The 18,292-nt window shown below is 53.7% G+C and overlaps 1 protein-coding gene across 19 annotated transcripts in view; it reads right to left on the bottom strand.

The window, feature by feature from the left end:
* TBC1D22A (TBC1 domain family member 22A) overlaps positions 1-18,292 on the bottom strand; it is a 508,739-nt gene that overhangs the window by 468,217 nt on the left and 22,230 nt on the right. For all 19 annotated transcript variants that reach the window (XR_013524311.1, XM_078343890.1, XM_078343911.1 and 16 more), the window contains exons 2-4: positions 13,803-13,859; positions 12,565-12,905; positions 9,038-9,214 (exon numbers count right to left, since the gene is read on the bottom strand). Coding sequence is in view for 18 of the 19 variants with exons in the window: in XM_078343890.1 (XP_078200016.1) it covers positions 9,038-9,214; positions 12,565-12,905; positions 13,803-13,859 (575 nt within the window). In the remaining variant the exon portion in view is untranslated. The remainder of the gene's footprint in view (positions 1-9,037; positions 9,215-12,564; positions 12,906-13,802; positions 13,860-18,292) is intronic.

Below are 18,292 nucleotides of genomic sequence, written 5' to 3'. Positions count from 1 at the left end.
CCCCACAGCACTCACGTGAGGACAAAAGGAATGATTTGATGTCTCCTATCTTCCAGGAGGATCTGAGTCCTTGATGGAAGAGTGTATCACCACGGGGTGTCCAGGAGGGTCAAAAGCAGAGTTATCTCCTTATTTGATTTTAAGAACAAAAATCCTCCAATTATATAATAATTGTTTTTTGATTTTTTTTTTGAGACAGAGTTTTGCTCTTGTTACCCAGGCTGGAGTGCAATGGCGCAATCTCGGCTCACCGCAACCTCTGCCTCCTGGGTTCAGGCAATTCTCCTGCCTCAGCCTCCCGAGTAGCTGGGATTACAGGCACGCGCCACCGTGCCCAGCTAATTTTTTGTATTTTTAGTAGAGACGGGATTTCACCATGTTGACCAGGATGGTCTCGATCTCTTGACCTCGTGATCCATCCGCCTCTGCCTCCCAAAGTGCTGGGATTACAGGCGTGAGCCACGAAGCCCAGCCGTATGTACTGTTTTTTAACAAACTCCTCCCAAAGATGAATATCTGCCTGTTCTTTTGCATGAGGAACTCCCGAGGTGGGGGTTGTGGAGGCAGCAAATCCTGCTGAACCGTTTGCCACTAAACACTTTATTATATGTTACTTGAACTGCACCTCAAGTTTTTCACACAGAATATTTTACTTAAAAATTTGATGACTTTATGCCATTTTCACACTAGTAATATGATTATGCATATATACTCAATCTCACCTATTTTCATGCTCATATATATTTTTGGGGGGAGGGGGAGATGAGAAAAGGGGCACATGACACTAATATGTTTTCATTTGTATTTTTAAAAGAATGGGGTCGGACGAGCCCGGTGGCTCACACCTGTAATCCCAGCACTTTGGGAGGCCGAGGTGGGTGGATCACCTGAGGTCAGGAGTTTGAGACTAGCCTGTCCAACATGAAGAAACCCCATCTCTACTAAAAATACAAAATTAGCTGAGTGTGGCGGCATGCTCCTGTATTCCCAGCCACTTGGGAGGCTGAGGCAGGAGAATCGCTCGAACCCAGGAGGCAGAGGTTGAGATGAGCTGAGATCGTGCCACTGCACTCCAGCCTGGGCAACGAGAGCAAAACTCTGTCTCAAAAAAAAAAAAAAAAAAATGGGGTGGAGTGAGAAATCTATTAACACGTGTCTATATAAATCTACGGGAATATGTGTGCAACACTTCTGAAAGGAGACAGAAATAGAAGAGTTGCTCAGGGAGCAACGGAGATGTATTTGTCAGCCTGCAGGCCCTGAGGACCCACTGTAAATGCTTTAACTTTGTATAATGTAGCGTTTCCAATAGCCCCGAGCACCCCACTCCATGCCTGCCCCGCCCCTTGCCTCGGGAACACTCAGGAACATCACTTCCTTATGCAGGAGCTGATGTGACACATTTTAAATGGTCTCAAACGAGTCTCAATTTTGATCAAGCATATAAATAAAATTTTGCCTTAGATATACCATTATCATAAGAATTTTAAGTAAAGATCATTTTCAAAACATTAGACAGCCATTAAAAATGATGGTTATGAAGATGACAGCAGCATGGGAAAGGCTGAGGATGTCATGTTAAGTGGAATAAAAGGACAACAAACACCGTCTGTAGCTTCGTGGCCTCCGTGGAAAACGTGGGGAGGGGGGAACACGTAGGAGAAAGATGGTAAGGACACAGCAGCCGGGAGGGGCTCCGTGCTGACCACACCGCGGGTACCCTCAACACGCCTCCCAAGCACTGTGGAGCTCTGTCATGACCCCATTCTCAGATGAAGACCCTGCTGTGAGGGAAGGCCGAGTAACAGTGACACGGGGGAGCCACTGAGGGGAAAACGCAAACGCAGAGCCACACGGCTGGAAAAGCTCATCCTTAGCTCAAGGAGGGATCAGGCTGAGCTGCCACTGCATGGCGGTGACAATGACTTCCCTAGTAAATTTACCTAAGAAACAAAGTAAAACCAGACGGAGAAGAACATGTTTGCCCCAGAGGAAGAGAAGAGTCCAGCTGAGGAGTTGGTGAACCCCATCAAATGACGAGTACGTACTACGTGACGCTCACTGCAAGGGACGTGGGGACAGAGCAGGGCCAGCAAGGATCTGGGTGGGCCCAAGTGGCTGGGCCCTGCACATACAGAATGGGTGTACCAGCGGGCATTTGCTCCCTCCACCCCCGGCCTCTGCATCTGGCGGTTCTAAGTGGCCAGGGGACTGCCTTTCTTGAGAAGGCCCTTCCCTGATGAGACTCCAGGGCAAGGCCGAGTTGGGCAGAGCGTTCATCTTCGTCCCTCACATTATCACTCTCTTCTGAGGCTGTGCTTGCCTTTTAGTGAACACGCGGAACACACACAGGCACATGCAAATGTAAGCACGCCCCACCCATAAGGCCAACGTGCCTGCTATGTGAAGGAAACACAGGCTGCAAGGCCAGTGCCTGGCCACTAGAGGGCGACGCTGGACACCGAAGGCCAGACAGAGAGAACCAAGTGCCCTCCTGGCCTCAGCTCCTGGGCACCTGACCCCAGCTCCCACACCAGAAGTCAGGGTCTCTGACGAGGCCCACAGGAGAGGAACAGCCCCCTTCCTCCGGCCTCCAAAGGCACCGAGAACGCCCACTGTCAACACTAAGCACCGGAGGCTGGGAGCCCAGCCCAGGGAGACCCCGGTTCCCAGCCAGCTCTGCCCTCACTGTGGGGCTGGTGGGCGGCCGCCTGCCAAACCTCGACCCAGGCTCCTCAGCTGTAAATCAGTGATAAGGCCAGCAACCTGGGGCACACAGGAAGGGAGTGGGGATGCAGTGGGGGGGGGTCTCTTGAAGATGCTAACAGAGTCTCTACAGGGCAGTGCCCAGCACAGAGTAAAGGCCCCCACGTGGCAGTAACCGTGCCACTGTTTACAGACACCGCTGTCCCTGGCTCTCTGTTTCATGAGGACGTGAAATGCCATGTCTTGAGATGTTCTGACTTCTGTGTCTATCCCTGCAGACCCCAGGCTCTGAGCTATGGGGGTCCTGGCTCTCGCCTTTGCCAGTGTACCCAGCTCCCGATCCAATCAGCCCCGACTCGCCCAGCCCGTGCCACCCTGCATCCCCAGCTCCGGTCCTCTGTTTCTGCCCCCTAGTCTCCCACCCTACTCTGACCCTCCCACACCCGTCCCAAGAGCTGCCCAAGGACTCCACGCAGCCCATGGCCATGGCAACCCTGCTCAGAAGCAGTCATCAGCTCTTCCTTCCACAGAACAGCAACTGCTTTCCCACGCTCTGCACCACGCTTTACTCCCCTGGCTCAAAACCTCCCAGCAGCTTCATGCTGTGCTCACAGTAAAAGCAGAGCTGCTTCTCCTGGACCTCGCAGTCCTGGGTACCGGGTCCCTGGCTGCCTTGCGGGCCTCTCCCCCAACCTCACTCAGCCACCAGGCCGGAGCCTCAGCCATTCCTCAAGCACATGAAGCTCTTATTGCCTGCACAACCTTTGCACCTCTGTGCCTCTCCCTAGAATGCTTGCGCCCCCTCTTCAAATGCCTGCCTCCATCCAGGTCTCACCCCAGAAACAGCCAGCTGCAAAGCAGCTCCAGCCTCAACCCTTCCACACGGTTTCACTCCCCCCAGATACTTCCTGCCTTCTGATGGTTGCCAGGGTACCGAGCCAGCTCTATCTGTTTCCTCATACGAGAATGTCAGCTCCTGGAGGGCAGAGCCCTTGCAAGCCGAACTGCCTGTTTCTCCCAGTGCCCACAACCACAGAAGGTGCTCAACAGATACTGAATGAATGGTGACTCTTTAGTCACATTTCTTCCCACCTTCACAAGGACCCTGAGGGCAGGTCTCATGCCCCCTGTACAGCTAACGAGACAGGGAGGCTGAGCCATTTCATGACTGAGGACACAGCCAGCCATCACACTGAGGACCAACTCCACGGCTGCACCTGCTGCCTCCTGTCACCAAAGGCCTGGGCCCTTTCAGGGCTGCCCTCCAGCCACAGACACCAAGGGGGCACCTACTCCTCATATCCATGCTGTAGAGGCGCACACCTCCAAACTTTTGTTCATGCCCTCCCAGCCCCAAAACACCATCTCCCCCGACCTCCATCTATCAGCATGCTCTCATAAAGCCCAGACTGGCTGCCCAGCACTCAGGGGAAAAGGAACATGACCATGGCCTGGCCCCACTCCTCGAAGGAAGGGAGGTAGTGCCTTGTGTCCTCCACACGCAGTCTCCGTCCGAGGCCCCACTGCTGCGAGGCGGGCCCCCGATGGTCCTCGGGAACCTGCGTGCTCTGCATGCCACCAAATCACATTGCCATTCAGCAGACACACGTGACCAACGTGAGCGTCACTTTCCAGGGCTTCAAAGCAGGCAGTCTTTCTTCAAGTAAATATTGAGCCAGTGCTAAGAGTAAAATGAGCTGTTAAGTTCTATTTGCTACTTTCATCCCAGGCTCATAAGAGAGCATAAGCTAAACAAAGAAAAACAGCGCTCGGCCGGACAGAGGATGCGGGGCAGGCAGACTCACTTCCGCAGGTGCTCCTCCGACACGGGCAAACATTGGCCACTTCCGTCTTTCATGTCATGTGAAGACAGCGCATTCCACTGTCGCCCAAAGCTATCGTGACTACCTGATAAAAACAGGCGATTTACTGGCTATGTTTTCTCTTGCCACTAAATACAAATGCAGTAACTGCTTCACTTTGAAAGCTCTGCTTTCAGCGTTTTGGGGTTTAAATTTGATATTTACATAGAATAAAGAAAGAAAAGACCCACAGTACCCTCAGCCTAACAAAATAACTTGATTTTGACATTAAAATCTAGCCCCACAAACTCACCTGTTCCCACAAGTCTTGAAACCTTTCCTTTTGATTTTAATTTCCAAAAGTTGCTCCAGTTACAAAGTCTACCGGAAGATTCCAGGTGGGTTGTACGGACCCAGCACAGGGTTCCCATCAGGTGAATCGTGCTTTCACCAGCTGTCTCCCTGCCACCTGCCTATCGCTGCAACCATGGGACAGAACCAGGAAAACATCTGTAAGTCACTCGACTCGTCCATGACCGCAAAAGTGACCATATACATCAACCGCGCAAAAACCGAGTGAGGGATAAAAAGAACAATTCAAGTGAGCATAAGAACAGCCACGGAAATAACGAATATTTGTGAGTGCTTAGTACGTGCCAGGCACTCTCTTAAGCATGTTATACATACTATCTCATTTAATCGGCAAAGGGAGCACTGCTTTCATCATGCCTATCACACAAACAGGAACTCTGAGGCGCAGGGTCATCACCAAGCTGGCTCAGGTCACGAGGCAAGTAACCAGTGGAGCCAGCTCTCCAGGCAGCAGCCCGGCTCGAGGACCTACCCTCCCAGGCGCATTGTAGTTCTGCATCCCCACACCACCTTGGAGGCATAAGAGCCAGCAGAGAAGGGACAGTGGCATGCTGGAAGAGGAGGTGGCCAAGATGGGTACCTCAAACACAGGACTAGACTCCTGTAGGCACGATCTACCTTTATGCCCCATCTTGGTGGGTGGTGCTTCCACCTACCCGGTGCTCTAGCCAAAATCACAGAGCCATCCCCACGCTGCCTCCTCACCCCACCCAGGCCTAGGGAGGCTCTGTGAGTCTCATCATCACAGCAGGAAGCCCAGATGCCTGAAGAAAAGTCCTCAAGTTGTCTGTAATAATAGTAAATTAGGAAGAACCTGCCTGCCCATCCACAGGGGCTGGTGCAGTCAAGTGCGGGACACCCACAGCATGGCGTGGTAAGACTAAGGCGGTTCTCCACGGACACCATGGGGACATACATCATCCCTTTAAAAAGTGCGGTGCACAATCGCCTTCCTGTGCAGTGGGGAAGGAAATGCACTGTAGAGATGCACAGGCCCCAGGGCACCTCTCCACAGACCACTCCATCACCAGAGGAGAGAGGGAGCGCTCAGCAGGAAGGGCGGGCAGACGCCACCTCATCCAAGCGACCAGAGTCCACATCACCACTGGTAGGGTCCAGCGGCACCACACACCCCACTGCGCTGACCCAGAAGAACACAAATCCCGTCAGTCGTGTTCCTGCCAAAAATTATCAACCAGAATCTCATCGTGGGGAAGCATCAGACCCAAACAACCCAAGGGACATCCCACAGAATAACTGGCCTGTGCTCTGCTCAAGTGTCAAGACGGAAACAGAGTCAGGCAAAGATGTCGTTCCAGGTGGACGGAGAAGACAGAGGCACGACACCTGAATGGAACTCACGGTCCCCACCGGAGTCTGGACTAAGAGAAAAGAGAGAAAGGACATCACCACGACAACCGGCAGAATGTGAACGTGGACTGCGGATTACAGTAACAAACGTGTTCAAACAGTACTGTGGCAACATGAAACGTCCTGATTCTGACACCTGTGCTGTGACTACCTGGACAGAATGTCTTCGTGCTTAGGGACTCTCCATGAAGGTTTTACAGGTAAAGGGATCTATCTCCAGCTGACTCTGAAATGGTTCATATCAAAAGGAGCGCACACAGAGACACACAAACAGGCACACACGCAGACCCACAAACAGGCACACACGCAGACCCACAAACAGGCACACACGCAGACACACAAACAGGCACACACGCAGAACAGTAAGGTTTGTACCAAAAGGAGCGCACACACAGACACACAAACAGGCACACACGCAGAACGGTAAGGTTTGTACCAAAAGGAGCGCACACACAGACACACAAACAGGCACACACGCAGAACGGTAAGGTTTGTACCAAAAGGAGCGCACACACAGACACACAAACAGGCACACACGCAGAACGGTAAGGTTTGTACCAAAAGGAGCGCACACACAGACACACAAACAGGCACACACGCAGAACGGTAAGGTTTGTACCAAAAGGAGCGCACACACAGACACACAAACAGGCACACACGAAGAACGGTAAGGTTTGTACCAAAAGGAGTGCACACACAGACACACAAACAGGCACACACGCAGAACGGTAAGGTTCGTACCAAAAGGAGCGCACACACAGACACACAAACAGGCACACACAAACAGGCACACACGCAGAACGGTAAGGTTCGTACCAAAAGGAGCGCACACACAGACACACAAACAGGCACACACAAACAGGCACACACGCAGAACGGTAAGGTTCGTACCAAAAGGAGCGCACACACAGACACACAAACAGGCACACACAAACAGGCACACACGCAGAACGGTAAGGTTCGTACCAAAAGGAGCGCACACACTGACACACAAACAGGCACACACAAACAGGCACACACGCAGAACGGTAAGGTTCGTACCAAAAGGAGCGCACACACAGACACACAAACAGGCACACACAAACAGGCACACACGCAGAACGGTAAGGTTCGTACCAAAAGGAGCGCACACACAGACACACAAACAGGCACACACACGCAGAACGGTAACGGGCAGACGTAAACTACTGGTGGCTCTGCGTACACAGCATATGGGAGCTGTTTGCACTGTCCTTGCCAACGTTCTACAAGTTTGAATCACATCAACAGAAAACGCTTAAACAACATGTGCACGGGCCATCGCTGGAAGGAGACACCTGCAACTGTGGAAAGGAAGGGGAAGTGGAGGCTGGGGCAGGCCTCATTCCACATACACCTGCTGTGCTGTGTACTGTGACGGCATATGCAAGCGTGACTGTTTTAAAAAATAAACCTAAGGGAGAAACAACAGCCCACCTTGAGAACTCACTCAGACCTGTGTCCTTCCAGCCAGGAGACCTCCCAGGAGCCGCCATCCACAGCCTGGGGAACGCAGCCTCAGCTGTGCCCTGTGAACCAGCGCTTCTGCCAGAAACCCTCTCCCTGCCCTGGGCCTCTGAGCCTGAAGGCGCAGCTCCTGCTGGCCCATCCACGAGCCCCAGACGCCACCTCCTGGCCGAGCCGGGCGTTGCACCTCCGGCTCTCAGTGCCGCGGTGGCACCAGCCACAACTGTCTGATACAGGTGTGTCCCCCCAGTGAAGCAATCCCATGACCAAGGCCACATTCCAGTCCCCCCGAGAGCTCCGGCGTCTAGCAAATGTCTAGCCAGAGTGGCACTCCACGAAGATGAGATTCGTAAAGGAAGAACGTGGATTCAGTAGGAATTCCACCAGAGGAACCCAAAGCGGGTGTGTTCCACGGAGCCTGGCCACCGCAGTCCACGTGGCGCTGTGTGTGCCTGGAAGCAGCTCCCGCAGGAAGAGTCACGCTGCTGACTGCGCTTGCCCTGAGGGTCTGCCCCTTTGCTCCAGCCTCACCCTTGCCCCCTTGCAGGGCTCACAGCCTGTCACCCTCTGATGACCACCAGCCCCAGGGCAGGAAAGTGCAAAATCAGCAGATCGAGTTGATGGTCACCAGCACTGTGCCCTCATGAGCCGCTGCCTCAGAATACCACGAAAGGATGGTATCCTGGATGTCCACCTGGCCAGCCTTGAAGGGCTCACCAACGGCCACATAATAAAGAGAGCAACTGGGACAATAAGAAAACAGAACGGGCCAGGCATGGTGGCTCACAGCTGTAAGCCCAGTCAGTGCTTTGTGAGGCAGGAGGAGCTCTTGACCCTAGGAGTTCAAGACCAGCCTGGGCAACATAGGGAGACCCTTATCTCTAGAAAAAAATGTTTAATAAACTTTGTGAGCCTGGTGGCACAAGCCTGTAGTCGCAGCTACTTGGGAGGCAGGGGCAGGAGGATTGCTTGAGCCCAGGAGTTCCAGGTCGCAGCGAGCTATGACCACACCACTGCACTCCAGCCCAGGAGACAGAGTAAGAACCAGTCTCAATTAAAAAAATAAAAATAACAAGGAACAGAAAATATATTATCAAATTGCATTGGAAAAACATTAACAAAACATGTCTACAAAAAAGCGATCCGCACAAATTGCTGCTACCTTTGTGATTTACTGGCATGAAAGCATTACACAAATGACGCATGGAAGCACGTGCATACACAGAATCCTTTACGATGGGATCTGTTTCCGAAACGGCCAGAAATGTCTGCACGTGTCCTCCAGCGGGCGCGATGCTTACCAAGGTCCGTGTTGGGTCCGGCAAGCAGCTGCTTGAACTTGTCGAGCCGGGAGGCCTCTCTTTCGCTCAGCGCTGAGCTGCTGAGGGTGCTGGGGTCAGATGTCCCACCCAGCATGATGGTGGCCGAGTGTGGCAGAGACTGGGACCGCTGCAGAGGGGTGGCAGCGCAGGCACTTTCTGCAGTGGCGAGAGAGGGGGATGAGGGTGAGGGCACTCCTCCCAACCCCATGTTCTTCCTTGCTGCGTCACTGTCCCTTTGTGAACGCTGTGGGGTTACAACAGTCCCTTCTTCCCATCACTGAGCAGTGGGGACTTCAGTTTCTTGAGCAATAACATGGAAGTGACACCTTTGAAATGCACTCGCCTCACTGGCAGAGAATCAATGAAATGGACACACCTCGCATAAAAGCGACACAATGACAGCCAGAAAACTCCAGGACCCCTTGGGTTGTGTTGGTAGTCAGGGTCCCACCAGTGCCTAGGACAGCGGATCAGGGGATGCCCAGGTGACATGACCCAGAGGGTCTGTGCAGGAGGGTGGTCTTGGGGCAGCCAGGCCTGAGTGCAGAGGGCAGCCCTGCAAGTTACTGTGAAGGCAAGAAGAAAGCCTGCAGAGGCGCTGAGGACAGGAGGCAACGGTGGGGACTCACCAGGGACCAGGGTCTATGAGGGCACTCACCTGCTGTCTCAAGGGCATGCCTGACCCCACCACCTACCTGGCCCTCCCAGGCTCTCACCACTGCCCTGGGAGGAAGATCACACAGAGACTCTCATCCCAGAGAAACAAAGAAAGCAAGACCTATGAGGGATGGCACCTTCCCAGACGCCACCACAGGCAGTGACTGAGGTGGCACGAGGGTGCAAGCTGCCCACCCTCCCTCCTGCTTCCTGTGCCAGCCCAAGATGCACAGGCCCATGGAGAGCCAAGCAAGATGTGAGACAGACAGTTACACCCAGCAACCCCAGACCAGGTCAGCCCCAGGGAAGACCCTAAGGCCCTCAGGTCACTCAACACGGCCAGCCGAGACCAACAAGCAACAGGCTGGGAAAAGCTCCAAACTCCTAGGCCTAAATCCTGTCCAGCTATTGCATCTTTCAAAAACTGAAAATTAAAGTGGAGTGAAAAATAAACTCCAGGAAATGGAGCCAGAGCACATGCTGCAGCTGACGGGCTGACATCCGCTCCAGCAGCCGCCAGAGTGAGGAGGTAAGGGCCACACTGCCCCACGCCCTCCTTCCCGCACGGCTCCCCGATTTCCTTCACAACCTGAGGGTGGGGGAAAAGAATTCACACAGCAACCCTCAGGCCATCCAGGAGCCAGGCAACCTATGGCCTCTGGGCAGAATGTGGCCCACTTAAATTTCCAGAAAAGTCTGCTGAAGTGGGGGCAAAGACTTCAGAGTACCACCCTGTCTCCTGCCCCCATCCTCGCGGCCCACTTTCCCTGACTCCCCCCAGCCCGCCTCAGCACCTGCTGGGATTCCTGTTTTGCAGTAGCTGTACACCGAGGGCTGGCTGGGGCTCCAGCCCGGGGCATCTGGCTCTGGAGTCCCTGTTGCCGGCCTTACTGCAGGGAGGGCTGAAAACCAGCACCTGAGCAGAGGGGAGGACATGGGTGACAGTGCCCCTCTCTGCCTCCTCCAGAAGCTCCTGCTTCAGTGGCACTTACAGTTCCCCAGAGCCGATATTCGGCAGGAGGAACAGCTGCGCACTGTGTCCCAGAGCCAGACTTCCCTGCGATCTTTAGAGATGACTGATGCGGCTGCATGAAGACACCGAAGGGACCACGCACTCCTGAGCAGGGCCCACAAGCCTAAGCCCTCGTGCTACTGCAGAGCTGAACGAGTTTATCACCACAAGGGCTCGCCACACAGTAAATGATCGATAAAACTGAAGCGCTCAGAAGACGCTCGCCCAGAAAGTAAACACAGGAAACGTGGCCAACTCCAATGCAGGCAGCGGGGGCACAGGGCAGCGGGGGCACAGGGCAGCGGGGGCACAGGCCCCTTCTCCCAGCACTACCTGCCTGGAGCATCCTGCACTTGGCTCTTCCAGGATGAGGCCATCCTAGGGTGACATCCCACGGCTCCCCTGACCCAGCTGGTTGCAGCCAGAGCCTGCCACTGGTAAGATCCCCCAGCCACATACCATGTGGTCCTGCGGTCCTGGCCACTCTCAGACTGACAGCACCTTGCATCTTGGGGGCAGGGGGCAGGGTGCTGAGAGGCTCACAGAGCCTCAACGTCAGCACCACCTACGAGCAGATGAGGCCAGCCATCTTGCAAACACCAGCTCCACCCCAGCTGAGCCCAGGTCTGAGCCTGCAGGAGGCGGGCAGTGCATGCTCCAATCAGTCAACAGGTTTCCAACCCTCCCACAAAGGCCATAACCAGATTTCCAGTTAAGGGTTCAAAGACTTTAAAATGTATTCGACTCCAAAAAGAAAATTGATCAAATGAAATCACGGACAGCATTCTCACCTAACGAGAGCTATAATATTTTAGAAGTTAACCAACTCTTAGAGAGTGCTTTGGAGAACTAGACCTAGGCATGAAACCTAGTTCTGCAGCGTAACCTCGGGCTACTTAACCATCTCCATCTTCTCAGCTGGAAATGTGGGGAGAGAAGACCTTGGAGGGAGGTACCTTTGAGGGCCTGTGGCCGCCCGGCTGGCCCCTGCCCCAGCCCCTAGACTCCCAACAACCCTGCTCACACAAGGACGCCTGCTCCCCACTGCTCTCACGGCCACCGCGCTCCCACCCACTATCCGCCTCTCTTGAGCGTGGCACTTGCTGCCTCCCCGCACACTCTGTGCCACCTTGCTGGAGGTGGGCAGTGCTGCCTCCATCCCCCTCGCCAGAACGGACTTTCCACAGGGCACAGAGGTGCCTCAGTCTGTCCACTGGGGTATGCCAAGTCCTGAAGACAGTGCCCAACCCACAGCGGGTTCATCACACGACCGTGCAGCTTTTCCGGCACAGACATGACGAGCGGTGGCCACAGAAACAGCCTCAAAAGCAGCTGCGCACACCAGCGCCATGCACACGACCCCACCCAAGGGGACAGAATGCAAATGGAGCTGGCACAAAAGTCAGACTCCCAGCCCCGACGGACCTGAGCTCACCTGGATGCACTCCTGGCAGGAACCCTGTAAGTGGCCTAGAGGGTCAGCTGGCCTGACACCTCAGCAGGCATCACCGCCCATGGAGCCATCACAAGATGGTGGAGTCAGGAGGGAGACAGTGTCCCCCAAGCGCCTGCCTGCCCGGGGCCCTCTCACAGCCAGCCCACAACGGCCTGGTGCCCGGCCACTCCACTCAGCTAGGACACAAGAAAGCAGATGGGGGCCCAAGGGAACAATGCAGACCGCTCCCCTGCCCCTGGAAGAGAACTGCAAGGGCTCTCGTGGCCAGAGGCCTGCTGCAAATGGGGACAGGAGCCCACTGATTCTCCCACAGTGAGTGGACGGGCTTCTTGGCTCGGCCAGAAGCCCAGACAGACCATCCCTCCAGTCTTCCCATCATACCTGCAGGACAGGACGTGTGGCTCTCACTGACAGACTTCACCAGCCGGAGGTCACCGCTGGGGGGCGAGGGTGACTCCACCTCAGGCCTGGGCTTCTGCTGCAGCCCCGGTGCCTCCCGCAGCGCGGGCCGCCCCTGCCGCTGGCTGTGGTTGCGCAGCACGCGGTGGGCCGTCTCCATGACCACCTCGGTGTTCAGGCTCTCCGCCGCCATGGCCAGGAGCTCGTCGTCATCCTCCCCCGCGTCCCAGGCATCGCTGGTGCTGCTCTCGAACTCCTGGAAGGTGCTGACCCTCTTGGCCTTCAGGGGTGTGGTCGGCATCTTGGCCGTGGACTTGAGCAAACTACAATGCAAAGGCAGTCCTGACTCACACGGGCTCGAAGGCTTCACCCCAAAACCAGCCAGAGAAGAGTCCCCAGGTAAAAAGACATACACAGAAGTTTTCAGCTTCGATCTGGCAATAGTGAGTGAAAAAGCAAAGGTGATTCACACGGACAGCCAAAATAAGAGCAGCCAAAGCCAGGAGGACAGTGGCGGGAGAGGGGAAAGAGCTCTGGAAAGGCCACCTGCGCGGCGGCGCGGGGCCGCACAGTGACGTTGCAGCCCGCCCCAGCGGCCCTTGCCCAGTGCCTGTGGCCTTCCCGGAGACCCAGTAAGACTCCCACCCGGCAGTGGGGGTGTGGGCCAGGAGCTCCTGTGCAGGGAACAGGCCTGTGGTGTACGGATTTGAAGACACGATCATCTAAGTGAGATGCCCCCAAAATATGACAACACATAGCACGGGCCCCACCTCAAGTCAGACACTTCTCAGACAGGCGCAGTCCTGCAGGGCCACACCACCCCAGCACAAGTCCCACACCCCGTGCTCCCCGCTGCTGTGGAGGGGCCACGACAGGCCAGGTCCGGGCTCCAGCAGCAAGTGGAGAAGGCAACGAGGAGAGGGGAAAGGACAAGCCAGCATGGGTGGCCTGGAGCCAGGCTGCCCGTGGCTAACGGATGCCAGCTCCTGGCTCTCCCCAGGGCTCCGCCACCTCCCCACATCAGGCTGTGGCTGCCACATCACCATCTTCACCGGGATGAGCGGCACGGGGTGCCCAGCATCTCACGCAAAGCAACTGCTTGATCAGCGAGGCTGAATGAGAAGCCACTCTCCTCCCTCAGGAACGCCTGGGAGCAGGGGAAGCAGGAAGACCAGGGTTGCCACAGCCGAGAAGCCAAGTGAGGTCAGGACGTCACTTACGTGCCATGTAACAGTGGATCAAAGGGGGGGTGCTGGGCGCCATACACGTGCTGGATGCTGATGGGAAAGAAAGGGAAAACAGTGAGCCTCTCTCTGCCTTCCCAAGAGCCTACCACCAGCTCACCCAAAGGACAGGCTCCTAGGAACCCACAGGGCTGAAGGATGCAGCCGTCATCGGCTGCCGCAGGCCCCCTGCAGCCTTCCGGGGTCCCGAGGGCCCAGGTGAGAAGGGGTAAATAGCACCATACCAACCCACACCCCACACAAGCAAGCCATTCAGCCCTCCCCGAGAATGGGCCTCAGCGCGACAAGCACCACCACAGGCCCTCGGGTATCCCCACGGTGATGAGGGTGTGTGGGAGTGCGAGGAAGGGACTGCAGCCTCTGCCCTCAGACTAAACACTCATGGAGAAACACCCACCTGGGAAGTGGCACCAGCCACCATTTTGTCTCAAGACTGAATGCAGAATTGCAAAAGACAAATATATTTTTTTAAAGATTTAATGGTTTTGTTATAAAAGTCTTCATCAGAGCAAATTTGGAAAACACACGGAAACATACCCCACGTGGCAGACACTGGGGTACTGGCTGGCTGATGAACCGCTACCCAGAAGCCTTTGCTCCTTGGCTGACGTTAGCCACGGCTGGCCCTGTGACACACATTTATTGCTCAGAGCCAGTGAGAAATAAATGGGGTTATTACTTTGCTTGAAATAAAAGAAAAAAAAAGGTTCAGCTAGCACGCCTTTGCCCCCTAGCTTCTACCCCTTCTTCCAGCCTGGAACACAGAGGTGAAACCTCAGGCTGAAGCCTCAGCCAATGTGCCTGAGTGAAGACAGCACCATGAAGGACAGCAGGGCAGACAGGCGGGAGAGAGCATGGGGCTGTGACGGCTTTGAGCTGCTGCCCGACCCTGCGCGGCTTACCACACGCTTCCAGACCCACGAAATAAACGAGTCTCCGTTTGCTGAGGGCAATACTGTCAGATAACCTAACTGACACAGGCCACGTGGGAAACAGAACCACGGTGACATTCTGATGTGGTACCTTGAAGGTTCGGGGGTGTGCGTGTGAAAATAAACATGAATGAAGAGGTGTTTAAACATAGACATGAACGTTTTAACTTTTTTTTTTTTTTTTAGAGACAGTTCTGCTCTTGTCGCCCAGGCTAGGGTGCAGTGGTGCAATCTCAGCTCACTGCAACCTCTGCCTCCTGGGTTCAAGTGATTCTCCTGCCTCAGCCTCCCAAATAGCTGGGATTACCAGCACCTGCCACCACGTCCAGCTAATTTTTTTTTTTTTTCTATTTTTAGTAGACAGGGTTTCACCATGTTGGCCATGCTGGTCTCGAACTCCTGATCTCAGCTGATCCACCCATCTCGGCCCCACAAAGTGCTGGGATGACAGGTGTGAGCCACTGCGCCTGGCCAAGATGTAATTTTTTCAACAGAATGGAGTGTCACCTTCTTCACTTAGTAATAGACCATTACTATTTCCCCATATCATTACTATCTTCTTCAATTTACTTAAATAATTTGACTTTATACATATTGTTTGATACATAAAAAGAATATGAGCAACATATATAAGCCTAAAAGCGCAATAATGAGGGAAGAGCACACAGATCTCCCAAGAACTCCCTGTAACTCCTTGTTGTTGCAATGATTTCAAAGTCTAAGAAAGTTGTTAAGAGCCATAACAGAGTGAGCACCAGTGAGCCCGTGCCGGCCTGTGCCATCTCCTGAACAGTACCACCTCTCATTTCACTCCATCCCCTGAGGGCTACAACATAACGTGTTTACCTGAAGTTGACTGTGAGACACTTAACTTACTTAAAATTGTGATTACAGGCCAGGTGCGGTGGCTCACGCCTGTGGTCCCAGCACTTTAGGAGGCCAAGATGGGCACATCGCTTGAGCTCAGGAGTTCAGGATCAGCCTGGACAACATAGCAAAACCCTGTCTGTACAAAAAAATCCCCAAAAAAAAATGGCTGAGCATGGTAGCATATGCCTGCGGTCCCAGTGACTTGGGAGGCTGAGGTTGCAGTGAGCTAAGACTGCACCACTGATCTCCAACCTGGCTTAGATAGTGAGACCCTGCCCCCAGAACTTAAAACAAGTGATTACAAAAAATGGTGGGAAGATCGCTTGAGCCTGGGAAGCAGAGGTTGCAGTGAGCCCAGACTGCACCACTGCACTCCAATCTGGGTTACAGAGTCCCTAAGAAGTAAAATCAAATACTGATGACAAAAAAGCATTACATTATCTTTGTAGACAAATATCCACGCACAACTATGATGACCTCTTGAGGATAAACTCCTAGAAATGGAAAGCTTGAGACATAGAGCACGCACCGAAAAGGCCACTGGTCCGGCCTGCCGAAGAGCAGCCGTTCACATCCCAGCAGCAGCGCAGGACCCCACAAACCACTGCTCACCTCACCGGAGGACAGTGCTCTCCGTGCTGGCTGTGTGCCTTTTCATTCATGAGTGAGGTCAAACACTGTTTGTAACTTTGTTCATTTGTACCTCTTCTTTTTCTAAACTCTCTGTTCATACCCTTTGTCCATTTTCTAATGAGGTGCTCACCACTTTCTTACTGATTTGTAAAAATCTTGTACACAGAGGATTCCTTCTTAGTCGTTCCAGCGGTGAGGTCAGAATAACGACCCCCACCCAAGACGTCCACATCCTAACGCCCAGAACCTGTGACTGTGTCACCTTACATGGCAAGGGCGACTTTGCAGATGCAACTAAGAACACAGACCTTGAGGTGGGAGACCATCCTGCGCCCTCCTGGAGGGTCCAGTCTAATCATGAGTACTCAAAAGCAGAGAACATTCCCGGCTGTGGTCAGAGAGACACGGGACCACGAAAGGTCACACACATGCAACATGACTGATTCTGAACGTGGAGAAAGGGGGCTGTAGGCCAAGGAACGCTGGCGCTTCCTGGAGCCGGAGGGAGCAGGGAAAACGCTCTCCCCTGGAGCTTCCTGCCAGCACCTTGGTTTTGGCCCAGTGAGAACCATGTCAGACTTGTAAACTCCAGCGCTCTAAGACAACATGTTCATTGTAAGCCCGTAAGTCTGTGACGATGTGCTGGAGCAGCGACAGGAAGAGAATGGTGGTGGCCAATCTGTTCTCCTTGGTCTGGGGGGCCGAGCCGCTCTTTTGTCCTTTCCTCGTGATCCCGCTTTGGGGACACTTGGAAAGGCCCACGCCTTCCGAGAGTGCATCGACATCCCGCTGTGTGCCAGTCTCCTATCTCTATAGGTCTCGCTTCCACCCTGAAGTTTTCAGTCCACCTAGAACTTATTTTATTTTGCGATACTGTGTTTATTAGGAAACTAAAAAAAAATAAAGAATGGGTCAAATGTCATTCATTAAGTAACCTCTCCTTTTACTCACTGGTTCGAGAATATCGTCTTTAACATTAAAATACTACACTGGGTCATTTTTCAGTTTTCCACCAGTCAGTTTCTTTTTTTGAGACGGTCTCCCTCTGTCACAGGCTGGAGTGCAGTGGCGTGATCTCGGTGCACCGCAATCTCCGCCTCTGGGATTCAAGAGATTCTCCTGCCTCAGCCTCCAGAGTAAGCTGGGACTACAGGTGCGCAACACCACGCCCAGCTAATTTTTGTATATTTAGTAGAGACGGGGTTTCCCCATGTTGGCCAGGATGGTCTCGATCTCTTGACCTCGTGATCCACCCGCCTCGGCCTCGCAAAGTGCTGGGATTACAGGCATGAGCCACCGCGCCCGGCCAGCCTGCAGATTTTTTTTTTTTTTTTTGAGACGGAGTTTCGCTCTTGTTACCCAGGCTGGAGTGCAATGGCGCGATCTCGGCTCACCGCAACCTCCGCCTCCTGGGTTCAAGCAATTGTCCTGCCTCAGCCTCCTAATTAGCTGGGACTATAGGCATGCGCCACCATGCCCAGATTATTTTTGTATATTTAGTAGAGACAGGGTTTCCCCATGTTGGCCAGGATGGTCTCGATCTCCTGACCTCGTGATCCGCCCGCCTCAGCCTCCCAAAGTGCCGGGATTACAGGCGTGAGGCACTGCGCCCGGCCTTCCACTTAGTTTCTATTTAGTATCCCACTCCTGTGCCTCCAGCGCAATATATTAATTACCAAATGTTTACTTTCATACTCTAAGAGTTTTCAGCAGAATTTAACATGTTTTTGATACTGACTCTCTGACAGGGCGCTGGGAGGCAAAGATAAATAGAATAGAGTCCAAACTATCAAGGCTCTTACAGTTTCCTTATAAAAGCAAAACTTCAACCGGCATTTTTAATGTTTTATGATCATTCCTACAAAAGCACGTCACAGGAGTAGAGAAGAAACCCAGTCTTGGAAGACTCCTTGAGAAAAAAGAAATTCACACTTAGAACTAGGAAAAGTGTAGCTGGCAGAAGGCTGAGATAAACCAAACAGCGCACACCCGATCCGAAGGCCGGGAGCAATGGAATCATGGGATATAAAA

This window comes from Callithrix jacchus, chromosome 1, assembly GCF_049354715.1.
Source record: "Callithrix jacchus isolate 240 chromosome 1, calJac240_pri, whole genome shotgun sequence".
NCBI lineage: Eukaryota > Metazoa > Chordata > Mammalia > Primates > Cebidae > Callithrix > Callithrix jacchus.
Note: the sequence above shows the minus strand (reverse complement) of the source record. Positions and strands in the feature narration are given on the sequence as shown.